This window comes from Salmo salar, chromosome 05, assembly GCF_965601325.2.
Source record: "Salmo salar chromosome 05, fSalSal1, whole genome shotgun sequence".
NCBI lineage: Eukaryota > Metazoa > Chordata > Actinopteri > Salmoniformes > Salmonidae > Salmo > Salmo salar.
The window spans coordinates 6,214,950-6,230,889 of NC_138295.1; the positions used below are offsets into that span (position 1 = coordinate 6,214,950).

The 15,940-nt window shown below is 46.9% G+C and overlaps 1 protein-coding gene across 1 annotated transcript in view; it reads right to left on the bottom strand.

The window, feature by feature from the left end:
* The window catches only part of LOC106604155 (tetraspanin-17), a 43,316-nt gene extending 40,407 nt beyond the window's left edge, over positions 1-2,909 (bottom strand). The window contains exon 1 of the mRNA XM_014198571.3: positions 2,404-2,909. Coding sequence (XP_014054046.1) covers positions 2,404-2,505 — 102 coding nt within the window. The 5' untranslated portion in view covers positions 2,506-2,909. The remainder of the gene's footprint in view (positions 1-2,403) is intronic.
* Between the last annotated feature and the right edge of the window lie 13,031 nt (positions 2,910-15,940).

Sequence of the window (15,940 nt, forward strand, 5' to 3'; positions counted from 1 at the left end):
ATAGTAGCGAAGTAATTACAATTTAGCAATGGAGTGATAAACGTGCAGATGATGATGTGGGGTTACACTGCTTGAACAGCAGTGTAACCCTAGTGTTAAGGCCATGTTAGCCTATCCAGCACAGCAGTGTAACCCTAGTGTTAAGGCCATGTTAGCCTATCCAGCACAGCTGTGTAACCCTAGTGTTAAGGCCATGTTACCCTGTCCAGCACAGCAGTGTAACCCTAGTGTTAAGGCCATGTTAGCCTATCCAGCACAGCAGTGTAACCCTAGTGTTAAGGCCATGTTAGGCTGTCCAGAACAGCAGTGTAACCCTAGTGTTAAGGCCATGTTACCCTATCCAGCACAGCAGTGTAACCCTAGTGTTAAGGCCATGTTAGCCTATCCAGAACAGCAGTGTAACCCTAGCGTTAAGGCCATGTTACCCTATCCAGAACAGCAGTGTAACCCTAGTGTTAAGGCCATGTTACCCTATCCAGCACAGCTGTGTAACCCTAGTGTTAAGGCCATGTTACCCTGTCCAGCACAGCAGTGTAACCCTAGTGTTAAGGCCATGTTACCCTATCCAGAACAGCAGTGTAACCCTAGTGTTAAGGCCATGTTAGCCTATCCAGAACAGCAGTGTAAACCCAGTGTTAAGGCCATGGATAAACTAGTTTTAGGGTGTCTGTGATTGTAAGATTGCAAACTAGCACTACATGAATAGACTAGCATCCTGTACAGGAGGTAGGCTCCTGATATATGGGCCATTCTGTCTCAGACAAGGTTACTTAAGCAATAAGGCATGATATCCTGGGAATTATTGTGTGAAAAACTCCAGACTAAGGGCTATTCTTAATGCCCGGGGGCGAACCCAAGGAGCTCTTAGGAAGGTGTTTTTCTCAATCATTCCTGAGATCGAGGGCCTTATTGCTTTTATAAAACGGTTGCCAACATATTAAAAAAAAGATCAATGACATGTTTTATTAAAAACATTATATTGAGTAAATCTGTTTTATTTCATCCATCCATCATACAAAATAGTCTGTGGCAAAAGCCAGTCATTAGTTACAGGATTCTGAAGTTACTAGCAAAAATGGGCAGGTCGTTCCTTCTATCCATTCTATTTGCAATGGTTGCTATGCTAAACAAATCCTTGGTATCAAGCTATGCAAGCTAGCTACTTCTCATTCGCTAGCTAACTAACTAAAGCTAACACACAATCACATCAAGCAGCCGAAAGGACAACAAAACTATGTGCACTTTCGTTTGTTTACCTTTGTGTTTCTATTGCCATTTCTCTGGACATATCTATTGTAATGATCCTGATAAATGAATTTGCCTTGATCAGAGAAGCTGTCTGCCTCTTCACACTCATATTTGCACTGTGGAGATCACAAAAGAAAACTGCTAAATTTTTCGACAGGTCGGTAAGGCAGACAGCAAGGTTTAGACAAACCCCAAATGTGGCAAATAGAATGCTAGTCTAATAGCAAGGGGAGATATTGTCTAGACACTTTTTTCAAGGGGAGATGAAGTATATAAATTGACTGGCTGGGATGTGGGACATTGTTAAATCTACTGGAACAGGTATTACCCAGAGGGTGTTGGGGGGGGCGGCAGGTAGCCTAGTGGTCAGAGTGTTGGACTAGTAACCTGAAGGTTGCAAGATCAAATCGCCGAGCTGACAAGGTTTAAAAAAAAAAAAAAAACGGTCGTTCTGCCCCTGAACAAGGCAGTTAACCCACTGTTCCTAGGCCGTCATTGAAAATAAGAATTTGTTCTTAACTGACTTGCCAAGTTAAATAAAAGGTGAAAAAAAAAGATCAACCAATCAGCATTCTGGATCCAAAAAACACCTTTTATAATTACTACTTAGGCCTGCAACATACAATAACCCTGGCAGCTTCTTGTGTGTGATAATGACAGTGTTGCTGCACTGACTCAGTGGCTACCATGCACTGTACACTAGTTCACACTAAGCCATGCTTTAACAGGTGTGTAAGGGCAGAGTAGGTTAGCTCAGAGTGAGAGTAGCCATTATATGGAGGTTAACAGTCAACGATAGGACAGGCATTAAATATAAACACACACAAAATATTGCCCAATGAGTCAAATAATAAGCAGATGGGCGATGGAGAATTAAACAACTGGTTTTATAAAACTTTACAGAGGAAATGGGAATATTGACCGTTTCAAATCACTTAATGTTGGGATACATACGTCAGGGACTAACTTACTGTAAAGTATTTTACAGTACAGTAGGATTGTTCATTAAATAATATCTGAATGTAATAGTTTTAAACTTACTTAGCTTAGCTAAGTTAAGAGTTTAACTTCTCTCCTCTATTCGGGCAGCACTAGAAAAACTCATGTTTAGAAGAAATGCATGCCACGTGTGAGATACAAATGTAAGTTACTTACCCAGAATATGATGTTAAATCCAAACAAGAAGTATTTGACACAGCCGCTCACTTCGACTGCTTTAAAAAGCTGGTGTTGTTTTCGACTGCTAACGCTATTCATCCTGTAAATGTCTAGTTAACTACAGTAACAATGTACTGGTTAGTTAACTTGTTTACTAACCTACAATCACGGCAGTGACAAAATAGCTATTTATTTTAGTTTTTGTAGCACATAGACTACCTAACTCTATAAAACAACTTGAAACTATCAGCTAGCTAGTCAGCCAAATCACAAACACATCGCCATCTAGCTATAATGTTATATAATGTTAGCTGTATACTCTCCCTAACTAATCAGAAAGTTGAAAGATAAATCCAATTAAAGCTTGTTCTTGTTGATACATTCTGGATTTCCTCCCGTTTCATAGGGTTTGATTGTTTTTTTGCATTCCACCTTTCTTGTTATTAACAACAAACCTCGCTGTCATTTGCAATGAGGTGAGGAAACCCATCCTGACAAATGTATGGAAGATTTATTTTTTAAGAGTGACCTCTACTGGAACTATTCACTAACAACACTGCTGGTGTACTTCTTCCTGCTGCAGTGCACAGACCAAACAGAACAATGGGAAGTGATGAAGATACCCTGTGAAAACAATTTAGGTGTTTGAACAACATAAATACATACTTACCAGGTAAGAGAGACTGGCAATTCTTCTTGCATTTTGTTATTTGACAGTTTAAAGTGTGCCTTTTTTTTGTTGTGACATGTAAACCTTGTACAACGACTAAACTAAAACTAAAATGGATCAAATGAAGCAATACAGGATAAGACAACAATTGACAACATTAAACTTAGGTGGGGGGCAGATTGTGCTGTGCTGTATCAATGTGCTGTGGCTGTAAATATATCAGTGATAGTCTGGCTAACACCTAACTCTCAAAGTCCTCCTGACTTAAGTCTGGAATGGCCCTATGACGTTGTCAGCACAATGCATCCATAATGAAAGGGGTGCTGTGATTTTACTGGTTGGCTCTCAGTGTCTTTTCTCAGTCACACACACACACAGCCTCCGAGCGAGCGCCTCGGCGTTCCATTACAATGGTTGGGATTTTCAAATCCAAACAACACCAAGTCTTAACCAATTACATTTACATTTAAGTCATTTAGCAGACGCTCTTATCCAGAGCGACTTACAAATTGGTGGATTCACCTTATGATATCCAGTGGAACAACCACTTTACAATAGTGCATCTAAATCGAGGGGGAGAGGGGGAGAGAAAAAAAATTGAGAGAACCAATCAAACCCGTTCCTCAATTTCTGAGCGAATATTGTTTTAACAAACGGCCTCCTTTCCAGACCATTGTGTCACAGCTCTCCCTGTGCTGTGAGTCTCGTGAGGCTATATCCGTGATTCCTGACCTGTCCATATCTACCGAAAAGCATTGCAAATAATGCTCTCTCTCCCAGTTTGATTCAAGGTCTGATTACATTAATCGCTAAGCCCAAGAAAGACTTGCTTCTCCTCGATAATTGGCGTCCAATATGTCTGCTCAATAACAACTACAAAATAGTATCCTCTATATTTGCAAAAAGAATGAAGGCAGTATTGGACTCAATTATAGGAGAGACCCAATCTGGCTTCATGAAGAATAGACATATATCTAATAATATCTGACTGGTGTTAGACCTTATTGACTATTCTGATCTAATATTCCAAGATCGTTTTATTGTCGTCTTAGACTTTTATAAACCCTTCGATACAGTGGAACATGAGTTTCCATTTCTCTCCCTTGAGAAATGTTTTTTGGGGAATTATTTTGTAGTACTATTAAAACTTTGTATATGAATTGGAACAGTTCCATTAAATGAAAGCATGGCACTTCTCCTAGATTTGATTTGAAAAGAGGAATTAGGCAAGGTTGCCCAATTTTGCCTTAGTGTAACAGTGTAGGTTCCGTCCCAACCTGGGCTCGAATCAGGGACCCTTGCACACATCAACAACTGACACCCAAGAAGCATCGTTACCCATCGCGCCACAAAAGTCACAGCCCTTGCAAGTTTTGTTACATCCAGTGATATTAAAATGGATCTCTATTACTGACAGAGATGTTAAAATGGATCTCTATTACTGACAGAGATATTAAAATGGATCTCTATTGCTGACAGAGATGTTAAAATGGATCTCTATTGCTGACAGAGATGTTAAAATGGTTCTCTATTGCTGACAGAGATATTAAAATGGATCTCTATTGCTGACAGAGATATTAAAATGGATCTCTATTACTGACAGAGATATTAAAATGGATCTCTATTACTGACAGTGATATTAAAATGGATCTCTATTGCTGACAGAGATATTAAAAGGGATCTCTATTGCCGACAGAGATATTATCATCAGTCAGCTTGCAGATGACACCACCCTCTTTTTGAAAGATGCTGACCAGATTCCTAGAGCAGTCGATGTGATACATATTTTTTCCAAAGCATCTGGTCTTTGCTTAAACCTTAATAAGTGTGAATTGTTTAACGTTAAATACTACCCTCTATATTCAATATTCCAGTCAAGGAAAAAGTAACATACCTTGGGATTACCATATCTAAGGATCAACAGGAAAGATGCTTATTACATTTCATACCTATTATTGAAAAATAACTAAAAGAAGTTGATCCATTGGCTGCAGAGGGATTTATCCTTGAAAGGTTGAGTATTGCTTTCTAAAGCTGAAGGTATCTCCAGACTTACTTATGCAGTCCAGTCCCTACATACAGCCCAGTCCCTCCATACAGCCCAGTCCCTCCATACAGCCCAGTCCCCTCCATACAGCCCAGTCCCTCCATACAGCCCAGTCCCTACATACAGCCCAGTCCCTACATACAGCCCAGTCCCTACATACAGTCCAGTCCCTCCATACAGCCCAGTCCCTACATACAGCCCAGTCCCCTACATACAGTCCAGTCCCTACATACAGTCCAGTCCCCTCCATGCAGTCCAGTCCCTCCATACAGCCCAGTCCCTACATACAGTCCAGTCCCCTCCATACAGTCCAGTCCCCTCCATACAGTCCAGTCCCTCCATACAGTCCAGTCCCCTCCATGCAGTCCAGTCCCCTCCATACAGCCCAGTCCCCTACATACAGCCCAGTCCCCTACATACAGTCCAGTCCCCTACATACAGCCCAGTCCCTACATACAGCCCAGTCCCTACATACAGTCCAGTCCCTACATACAGTCCAGTCCCCTCCATACAGTCCAGTCCCCTCCATACAGTCCAGTCCCTCCATACAGCCCAGTCCCCTCCATACAGTCCAGTCCCCTCCATACAGTCCAGTCCCCTACATACAGTCCAGTCCCCTACATACAGCCCAGTCCCTACATACAGTCCAGTCCCCTCCATACAGTCCAGTCCCCTCCATACAGTCCAGTCCCTCCATACAGTCCAGTCCCTACATACAGTCCAGTCCCCTCCATGCAGCCCAGTCCCTACATACAGTCCAGTCCCTACATACAGTCCAGTCCCCTCCATGCAGCCCAGTCCCTACATACAGTCCAGTCCCTCCATACAGCCCAGTCCCCTCCATACAGTCCAGTCCCTACATACAGTCCAGTCCCTACATACAGCCCAGTCCCTACATACAGCCCAGTCCCTACATACAGTCCAGTCCCCTCCATACAGCCCAGTCCCTACATACAGTCCAGTCCCCTCCATGCAGCCCAGTCCCTACATACAGTCCAGTCCCTACATACAGTCCAGTCCCCTCCATGCAGCCCAGTCCCTACATACAGTCCAGTCCCTCCATACAGCCCAGTCCCCTCCATACAGTCCAGTCCCTACATACAGTCCAGTCCCTACATACAGCCCAGTCCCTACATACAGCCCAGTCCCTACATACAGTCCAGTCCCCTACATACAGTCCAGTCCCTACATACAGCCCAGTCCCTACATACAGTCCAGTCCCCTACATACAGTCCAGTCCCTACATACAGTCCAGTCCCTACATAGAGTCCAGTCCCCTACATACAGCCCAGTCCCTCCATACAGCCCAGTCCCCTCCATGCAGTCCAGTCCCTCCATACAGTCCAGTCCCCTCCATACAGCCCAGTCCCTACATACAGTCCAGTCCCTACATACAGCCCAGTCCCTACATACAGTCCAGTCCCCTCCATGCAGTCCAGTCCCTCCATACAGTCCAGTCCCCTCCATACAGCCCAGTCCCTACATACAGTCCAGTCCCTACATACAGCCCAGTCCCCTCCATACAGCCCAGTCCCTACATACAGTCCAGTCCCCTCCATACAGCCCAGTCCCCTCCATACAGTCCAGTCCCTACATACAGTCCAGTCCCTACATACAGTCCAGTCCCTACATACAGTCCAGTCCCCTCCATACAGCCCAGTCCCTACATACAGTCCAGTCCCTCCATGCAGTCCAGTACCTACATACAGCCCAGTCCCTACATACAGTCCAGTCCCTCCATGCAGTCCAGTCCCTACATACAGCCCAGTCCCCTACATACAGCCCAGTCCCTACATACAGTCCAGTCCCCTCCATGCAGCCCAGTCCCCTCCATACAGTCCAGTCCCTACATACAGTCCAGTCCCTACATACAGCCCAGTCCCTACATACAGTCCAGTCCCCTCCATACAGCCCAGTCCCTACATACAGTCCAGTCCCCTCCATACAGCCCAGTCCCCACCATGCAGTCCAGTCCCTACATACAGTCCAGTCCCTCCATGCAGTCCAGTCCCTACATACAGCCCAGTCCCTACATACAGTCCAGTCCCTCCATACAGCCCAGTCCCCTCCATACAGCCCAGTCCCTCCATGCAGCCCAGTCCCTCCATGCAGCCCAGTCCCTACATACAGCCCAGTCCCTCCATACAGCCCAGTCCCCTACATACAGCCCAGTCCCTACATACAGCCCAGTCCCCTACATACAGCCCAGTCCCCCCTACATACAGCCCAGTCCCCTACATACAGCCCAGTCCCTACATACAGCCCAGTCCCTACATACAGCCCAGTCCCCTACATACAGTCCAGTCCCCTACATACAGTCCAGTCCCTACATACAGCCCAGTCCCCCTACATACAGTCCAGTCCCTACATACAGCCCAGTCCCCTACATACAGTCCAGTCCCTACATACAGCCCAGTCCCCCCTCCATGCAGCCCAGTCCCTACATGCAGCCCAGTCCCCTACATACAGCCCAGTCCCCTACATACAGCCCAGTCCCTACATACAGCCCAGTCCCTCCATACAGCCCAGTCCCTCCATACAGCCCAGTCCCCTACATTCAGTCCAGTCCCCTCCATACAGCCCAGTCCCCTACATACAGTCCAGTCCCTACATACAGCCCAGTCCCCTACATGCAGCCCAGTCCCCTACATACAGCCCAGTCCCTCCATACAGCCCAGTCCCTACATACAGTCCAGTCCCCTACATACAGTCCAGTCCCTACATACAGTCCAGTCCCCTACATACAGTCCAGTCCCCTACATACAGCCCAGTCCCTACATGCAGCCCAGTCCCCTACATACAGCCCAGTCCCCTACATACAGCCCAGTCCCTACATACAGCCCAGTCCCTACATACAGCCCAGTCCCTACATGCAGTCCAGTCCCTACATACAGTCCAGTCCCTCCATGCAGTCCAGTCCCTACATACAGCCCAGTCCCTACATACAGTCCAGTCCCTCCATACAGCCCAGTCCCCTCCATACAGCCCAGTCCCTCCATGCAGCCCAGTCCCTACATACAGCCCAGTCCCTACATACAGCCCAGTCCCTACATACAGCCCAGTCCCTACATACAGCCCAGTCCCTACATACAGTCCAGTCCCTCCATACAGCCCAGTCCCCTACATAAAGCCCAGTCCCTACATACAGCCCAGTCCCCTACATACAGCCCAGTCCCCCCTACATACAGCCCAGTCCCCTACATACAGCCCAGTCCCTACATACAGCCCAGTCCCTACATACAGCCCAGTCCCCTACATACAGTCCAGTCCCCTACATACAGTCCAGTCCCTACATACAGCCCAGTCCCCCCTACATACAGTCCAGTCCCTACATACAGCCCAGTCCCCTACATACAGTCCAGTCCCTACATACAGCCCAGTCCCCCCTCCATGCAGCCCAGTCCCTACATGCAGCCCAGTCCCCTACATACAGCCCAGTCCCCTACATACAGCCCAGTCCCTACATACAGCCCAGTCCCTCCATACAGCCCAGTCCCTCCATACAGCCCAGTCCCCTACATACAGCCCAGTCCCCTCCATACAGCCCAGTCCCCTACATACAGTCCAGTCCCTACATACAGCCCAGTCCCCTACATGCAGCCCAGTCCCCTACATACAGCCCAGTCCCTCCATACAGCCCAGTCCCTACATACAGTCCAGTCCCCTACATACAGTCCAGTCCCTACATACAGTCCAGTCCCCTACATACAGTCCAGTCCCCTACATACAGCCCAGTCCCTACATGCAGCCCAGTCCCCTACATACAGCCCAGTCCCCTACATACAGCCCAGTCCCTACATACAGCCCAGTCCCTACATACAGCCCAGTCCCTACATGCAGTCCAGTCCCTACATACAGTCCAGTCCCTCCATGCAGTCCAGTCCCTACATACAGCCCAGTCCCTACATACAGTCCAGTCCCTCCATACAGCCCAGTCCCCTCCATACAGCCCAGTCCCTCCATGCAGCCCAGTCCCTACATACAGCCCAGTCCCTACATACAGCCCAGTCCCTACATACAGCCCAGTCCCTACATACAGCCCAGTCCCTACATACAGTCCAGTCCCTCCATACAGCCCAGTCCCCTACATACAGCCCAGTCCCTACATACAGCCCAGTCCCCTACATACAGCCCAGTCCCCCCTACATACAGCCCAGTCCCCTACATACAGCCCAGTCCCTACATACAGCCCAGTCCCTACATACAGCCCAGTCCCCTACATACAGTCCAGTCCCCTACATACAGTCCAGTCCCTACATACAGCCCAGTCCCCCCTACATACAGTCCAGTCCCTACATACAGCCCAGTCCCCTACATACAGTCCAGTCCCTACATACAGCCCAGTCCCCCCTCCATGCAGCCCAGTCCCTACATGCAGCCCAGTCCCCTACATACAGCCCAGTCCCCTACATACAGCCCAGTCCCTACATACAGCCCAGTCCCTCCATACAGCCCAGTCCCTCCATACAGCCCAGTCCCCTACATACAGTCCAGTCCCCTCCATACAGCCCAGTCCCCTACATACAGTCCAGTCCCTACATACAGCCCAGTCACCTACATGCAGCCCAGTCCCCTACATACAGCCAAGTCCCTCCATACAGCCCAGTCCCTACATACAGTCCAGTCCCCTACATACAGTCCAGTCCCTACATACAGTCCAGTCCCTCCATACAGCCCAGTCCCCTACATACAGCCCAGTCCCTACATACAGCCCAGTCCCCTACATACAGCCCAGTCCCCCCTACATACAGCCCAGTCCCCCCTACATACAGCCCAGTCCCTACATACAGCCCAGTCCCTACATACAGCCCAGTCCCCTACATACAGTCCAGTCCCCTACATACAGTCCAGTCCCTACATACAGCCCAGTCCCCCCTACATACAGTCCAGTCCCTACATGCAGCCCAGTCCCTACATACAGTCCAGTCCCTACATACAGCCCAGTCCCCCCTCCATGCAGCCCAGTCCCTACATGCAGCCCAGTCCCCTACATACAGCCCAGTCCCCTACATACAGCCCAGTCCCTACATACAGCCCAGTCCCTCCATACAGCCCAGTCCCTCCATACAGCCCAGTCCCCTACATACAGTCCAGTCCCCTCCATACAGCCCAGTCCCCTACATACAGTCCAGTCCCTACATACAGCCCAGTCCCCTACATGCAGCCCAGTCCCCTACATACAGCCCAGTCCCTCCATACAGCCCAGTCCCTACATACAGTCCAGTCCCCTACATACAGCCCAGTCCCTACATACAGTCCAGTCCCCTACATACAGTCCAGTCCCCTACATACAGCCCAGTCCCTACATGCAGCCCAGTCCCCTACATACAGCCCAGTCCCCTACATACAGCCCAGTCCCTACATACAGCCCAGTCCCTACATACAGCCCAGTCCCTACATGCAGCCCAGTCCCCTACATACAGTCCAGTCCCTCCATACAGTCCAGTCCCCTACATACAGTCCAGTCCCTCCATACAGTCCAGTCCTCTACATACAGTCCAGTCCCCTACATACAGTCCAGTCCCCTACATACAGTCCAGTCCCTCCATACAGTCCAGTCCCCTACATACAGTCCAGTCCCCTACATACAGTCCAGTCCCTCCATGCAGCCCAGTCCCTCCATGCAGCCCAGTCCCTCCATGCAGCCCAGTCCCTCCATGCAGCCCAGTCCCCTACATGCAGCCCAGTCCCTCCATGCAGCCCAGTCCCCTACATTCAGCCCAGTCCCCTACATGCAGCCCAGTCCCTACATACAGCCCAGTCCCTCCATGCAGCCCAGTCCCTCCATGCAGCCCAGTCCCTAAATACAGCCCAGTCCCTACATACAGCCCAGTCTCTCCATGCAGCCCAGTCCCTACATGCAGCCCAGTCCCTCCATGCAGCCCAGTCCCCTACATTCAGCCCAGTCCCCTACATGCAGCCCAGTCCCCTACATACAGCCCAGTCCCTCCATGCAGCCCAGTCCCTAAATACAGCCCAGTCCCTACATACAGCCCAGTCCCTACATACAGCCCAGTCCCTCCATGCAGCCCAGTCCCTCCATGCAGCCCAGTCCCTACATACAGCCCAGTCCCTACATACAGCCCAGTCCCTCCATGCAGCCCAGTCCCTAAATACAGCCCAGTCCCTACATACAGCCCAGTCCCTACATACAGCCCAGTCTCTCCATGCAGCCCAGTCCCTCCATACAGCCCAGTCCCTACATACAGCCCAGTCTCTCCATGCAGCCCAGTCTCTCCATGCAGCCCAGTCCCTCCATGCAGTCCAGTCCCTACATACAGTCCAGTCCCTCCATACAGTCCAGTCCCTACATCTTGACAACAAAATAGGTAAAGCGGTTCACCAGGTGCTTTTCAACTTCATCTGGAAAAATCGTGCACATTATATTATGAAATCTGTCGTTATGAACACGTGTGAATATGGTGGCCTACATTTTTTTGTTGTTGATTTTCCTACTTTGAATAATACTTTTAAGATAAATTGGGCTAAACATTTCTTAAAGCATCCAACTTCAATTTGAAATTTCATCCCTCAATATATCTTCTCCCGTTTTGGTGACTTCAATTTTATGTTACTTTGTAACGTTTAATATATAAACATAATCTTTTCCCCGCATAGGTAGTTCATTTGGAACAATAAGGATATTTTGTATAGATTTTTTTTTTGTTAAGAACTGGTTTAATTATCATATCCTGCTGGTGAGTCAACTTTTTACTGCAGAAGGATTGTTACTCAATGATGAGGAATTTGTATCTCGTTACAATATCCCTGTTACACCTAGAGAGTTCACCATAGTCTTTGATGCTATTCCATCTAGTCCTATCATGTTGTTTAGAGGTGTAGCCAGACCTCACTAGTTGTACAACTATTGCATCCCTTCTCTCACTTTCTTGACTTACTCTCGCTTAATCCAGTTGACTCTCCAATAGGAAAAATATGTTTCTCCTTGTTCCCTCAGAACAACAGATGTATACGTGCTTTATTTCAAAGGGATATTGTATCCATTTCTTATGTCACAACTTACTGGAATATATTTGTCAATAATATCTGTTGGGGGGGGGGGGGGGGGGGAGTCTAGTTATTACCACACAAATACCTGCTTGTTAACAAGGTCAAAGAGGTGTCGTTCAGAATGATCCATAAGTATGACCCTGCGAATAATTACCTGAAGAAACTCAAAAAATACATGAACATTAACTGTACTTTTTTGTGTTGAGCATCAAGAAACAGATTTGCATTTATTTTGACATTGTCTACATGTAAAGAAATTATGGAAAGATATTCATAGTTTTATAATTATTAATATTCTTGATGACTTTTTTCTTTTTTTTAAATCTTTTTTTTTTATGGGAGAATGTGCTGCTCTGTTTCCTTAACCATAATAAAGATAAAGAAAAACAATTTTACCTCATAAATCTAATTGTGCTAATGGCAAAATGTAATATTCATAAATGTAAATTCACTAATAAAAAAACACTCTTTCGTGTTTTCATTAAGGAATCCGAGCAGTACATTAAGAACATTCAACATTCTTCTAATGAGAAAGCTGTTAAAACAATCAATATGTCTGTATCCTCTAAGGGCTTTGTATAATCTATAATTTGTTGTAACCCCCCCCCCCCTTGCATATTTTATCATTGTCTGTTTGTATACTTTTTGTAAGTGTACTGGTTTTTCTGCAATAAAAAAAGCAGTTTCAACTAAAAAAAAAAAGACCTGTCCATGTCTGACCTGTGCTGTGCTGCCACCCGGTGTTATGTTAGATTACTACAGGGGAAGATACTGGTCATTAAAACTCCCCTCTTTAGTCCTACAGGTGGCAGTCTATGCATGGCTGTGAATCACCAATAATTCTCCTCCTTCATTTACATTTGTATAGCTGCCACAATATGTAGGCTACTTCAGCGGACGTGCTGTTCACCGGATGTGCTACCTGTCCCAGACCTGCTGTTTTCAACTCTCTAGAGACAGCAAGAGCGGTAGAGATACTCCGAATGATCGGCTATGAAAAGCCAACTGACATTTACTGCTGAGGTGCTGACCTGTTGCACCCTCGACAACTACTGTGATTATTATTATCTATGAACATTTGAACATCTTGGCCATGTTCTGTTATAATCTCCACCTGCACAGCCAGAAGAGAACTGGCCACCCCTCATAGCCTGGTTCCTCTCTAGGTTTCTTCCTAGGTTCTGGCCTTTCTAGGGAGTTTTTCCTAGCCACATGCATTGCTTGCTGTTTGGGGTTTTAGGCTGGGTTTCTGTACAGCACTTTGAGATATCAGCTGATGTAAGAAGGGCTTTATAAATACATTTGATTTGATGATTCAGTATCTTATAACAAATAGATATCAATCGATCAGTATCCCCAAGATGATGTGTAACTACTGTCTGTCTATGTCTCTCAAGCTGAACCTCGGCAAGACGGAGCTGCTCTTCCTCCCGGGGAAGGACTGCCCGTTCCATGATCTCACCATCACGGTTGACAACTCCCTTGTGTCCTCCTCCCAGAGTGCTAAGAACCTTGGCGTGATCCTGGACAACACCCTGTCGTTCTCCACTAACATCAAGGCGGTGACCCGATCCTGTAGGTTCATGCTCTACAACATTCGCAGAGTACGACCCTGCCTCACACAGGAAGCGGCGCAGGTCCTAATCCAGGCACTTGTCATCTCCCGTCTGGATTACTGCAACTCGCTGTTGGCTGGGCTCCCTGCCTGTGCCATTAAACCCCTACAACTCATCCAGAACGCCGCAGCCCGTCTGGTGTTCAACCTTCCCAAGTTCTCTCACGTCACCCCGCTCCTCCGCTCTCTCCACTGGCTTCCAGTTGAAGCTCGCATCCGCTACAAGACCATGGTGATTGCCTACGGAGCTGTGAAGGGAACGGCACCTCCATACCTTCAGGCTCTGATCAGGCCCTACACCCAAACAAGGGCACTGCGTTCATCCACCACTGGCCTGCTGGCCCCCCTACCTCTGAGGAAGCACAGTTCCCGCTCAGCCCAGTCAAAACTGTTCGCTGCTCTGGCACCCCAATGGTGGACCAAGCTCCCTCACGACGCCAGGACAGCGGAGTCAATCACCACCTTCCGGAGACACCTAAAACCCCACCTCTTTAAGGAATACCTAGGATAGGATAAAGTAATCCTTCTAACCCCCCCCCCCCCCCTTAAAAGATTTAGATGCACTATTGTAAAGTGGTTGTTCCACTGGATATCATAAGGTGAATGCACCATTTTGTAAGTCGCTAAATGACTTAAATGTAAAATGTAAATGTATGTTCTCAGGACAAAATTAATTATCAAAATAGATGTGAATAAAGCTAGTAGATATTTAACTCTTGAATCAATATAGTTGGTTGTCATGTTGTGAGATGGAGAGAAGTGCGTCCCAAATGACACTCCCTATTCCCTATATAGTGCACTACTTTTCACCAGATACCTATGGGTATTTAGGGAATAGGGAGTGTCATTTAAGATGCAGACAAGAGTATCTCTTACAGACACCAGGCGGATGGCTGGAGGGGCACAGAAAGCCCAGAGGTCTGCCTGACAGGCTTGTGTTTGCTTGTTAGCTGCTATCTGTATTGATTTTTTCTCTTGGTGGCTGCTGGTTTGCTGCATTAAATGATTCTGAGTTAGTATGTCGAAATATAATCCTTTCCCCCTGTCATGTACTATATAAAAACAAAAAAAACTATGAGCGAGGGTAAGAACCAAGGCAACCTGAGTAGCATAATGTATGATGACAAAACACCGTGAATTTAGGTATTCTATGATTAGCCTGTACAAAATGTACATAGTCTTCTTTCTGTTGTAATATCCTAGATTAGCCTCAACAACATCTACATAGGCCCTCTGCTAATGTGTTGTGGGCCACAGCTTCCACGTTACCTAGGCCCTTCTTACTGTTGTAATATTCCAGATTAGCCTCTACAACATTTACCTAGGCCCTTCTTACCGTTGTAATATCCCAGATTAGCCTCTACAACATTTACCTAGGCCCTTCTTACCGTTGTAATATCCCAGATTAGCCTCTACAACATTTACCTAGGCCCTTCTTACCGTTGTAATATCCCAGATTAGCCTCTACAACATTTACCTAGGCCCTTCTTACTGTTGTAATATCCCAGATTAGCCTCTACAACATTTACCTAGGCCCTTCTTACTGTTGTAATATTCCAGATTAGCCTCTACAACTTCTACAGTACATAGGCCCTTCTTACTGTTGTAATATCCCAGATTAGCCTCTACAACATTTACCTAGGCCCTTCTTACTGTTGTAATATCCCAGATTAGCCTCTACAATATTTACCTAGGCCCTTCTTACTGTTGTAATATCCCAGATTAGCCTCTACAACATTTACCTAGGCCCTTCTTACTGTTGTAATATCCCAGATTAGCCTCTACAACATTTACCTAGGCCCTTCTTACTGTTGTAATATCCCAGATTAGCCTCTACAACTTCTACAGTACATAGGCCCTTCTTACTGTTGTAATATCCCAGATTAGCCTCTACAACATTTACCTAGGCCCTTCTTACTGTTGTAATATCCCAGATTAGCCTCTACAACTTCTACAGTACATAGGCCCTTCTTACTGTTGTAATATCCCAGATTAGCCTCTACAACTTCTACAGTACATAGGCCCTTCTTACTGTTGTAATATCCCAGATTAGCCTCTACAACTTCTACAGTACATAGGCCCTTCTTACTGTTGTAATATCCCAGATTAGCCTCTACGAGGCCCTTCTTACCGTTGTAATGTAACTGAAGTGTATTGTGACCTTAAATGAAAAGAGACCACATACACCACA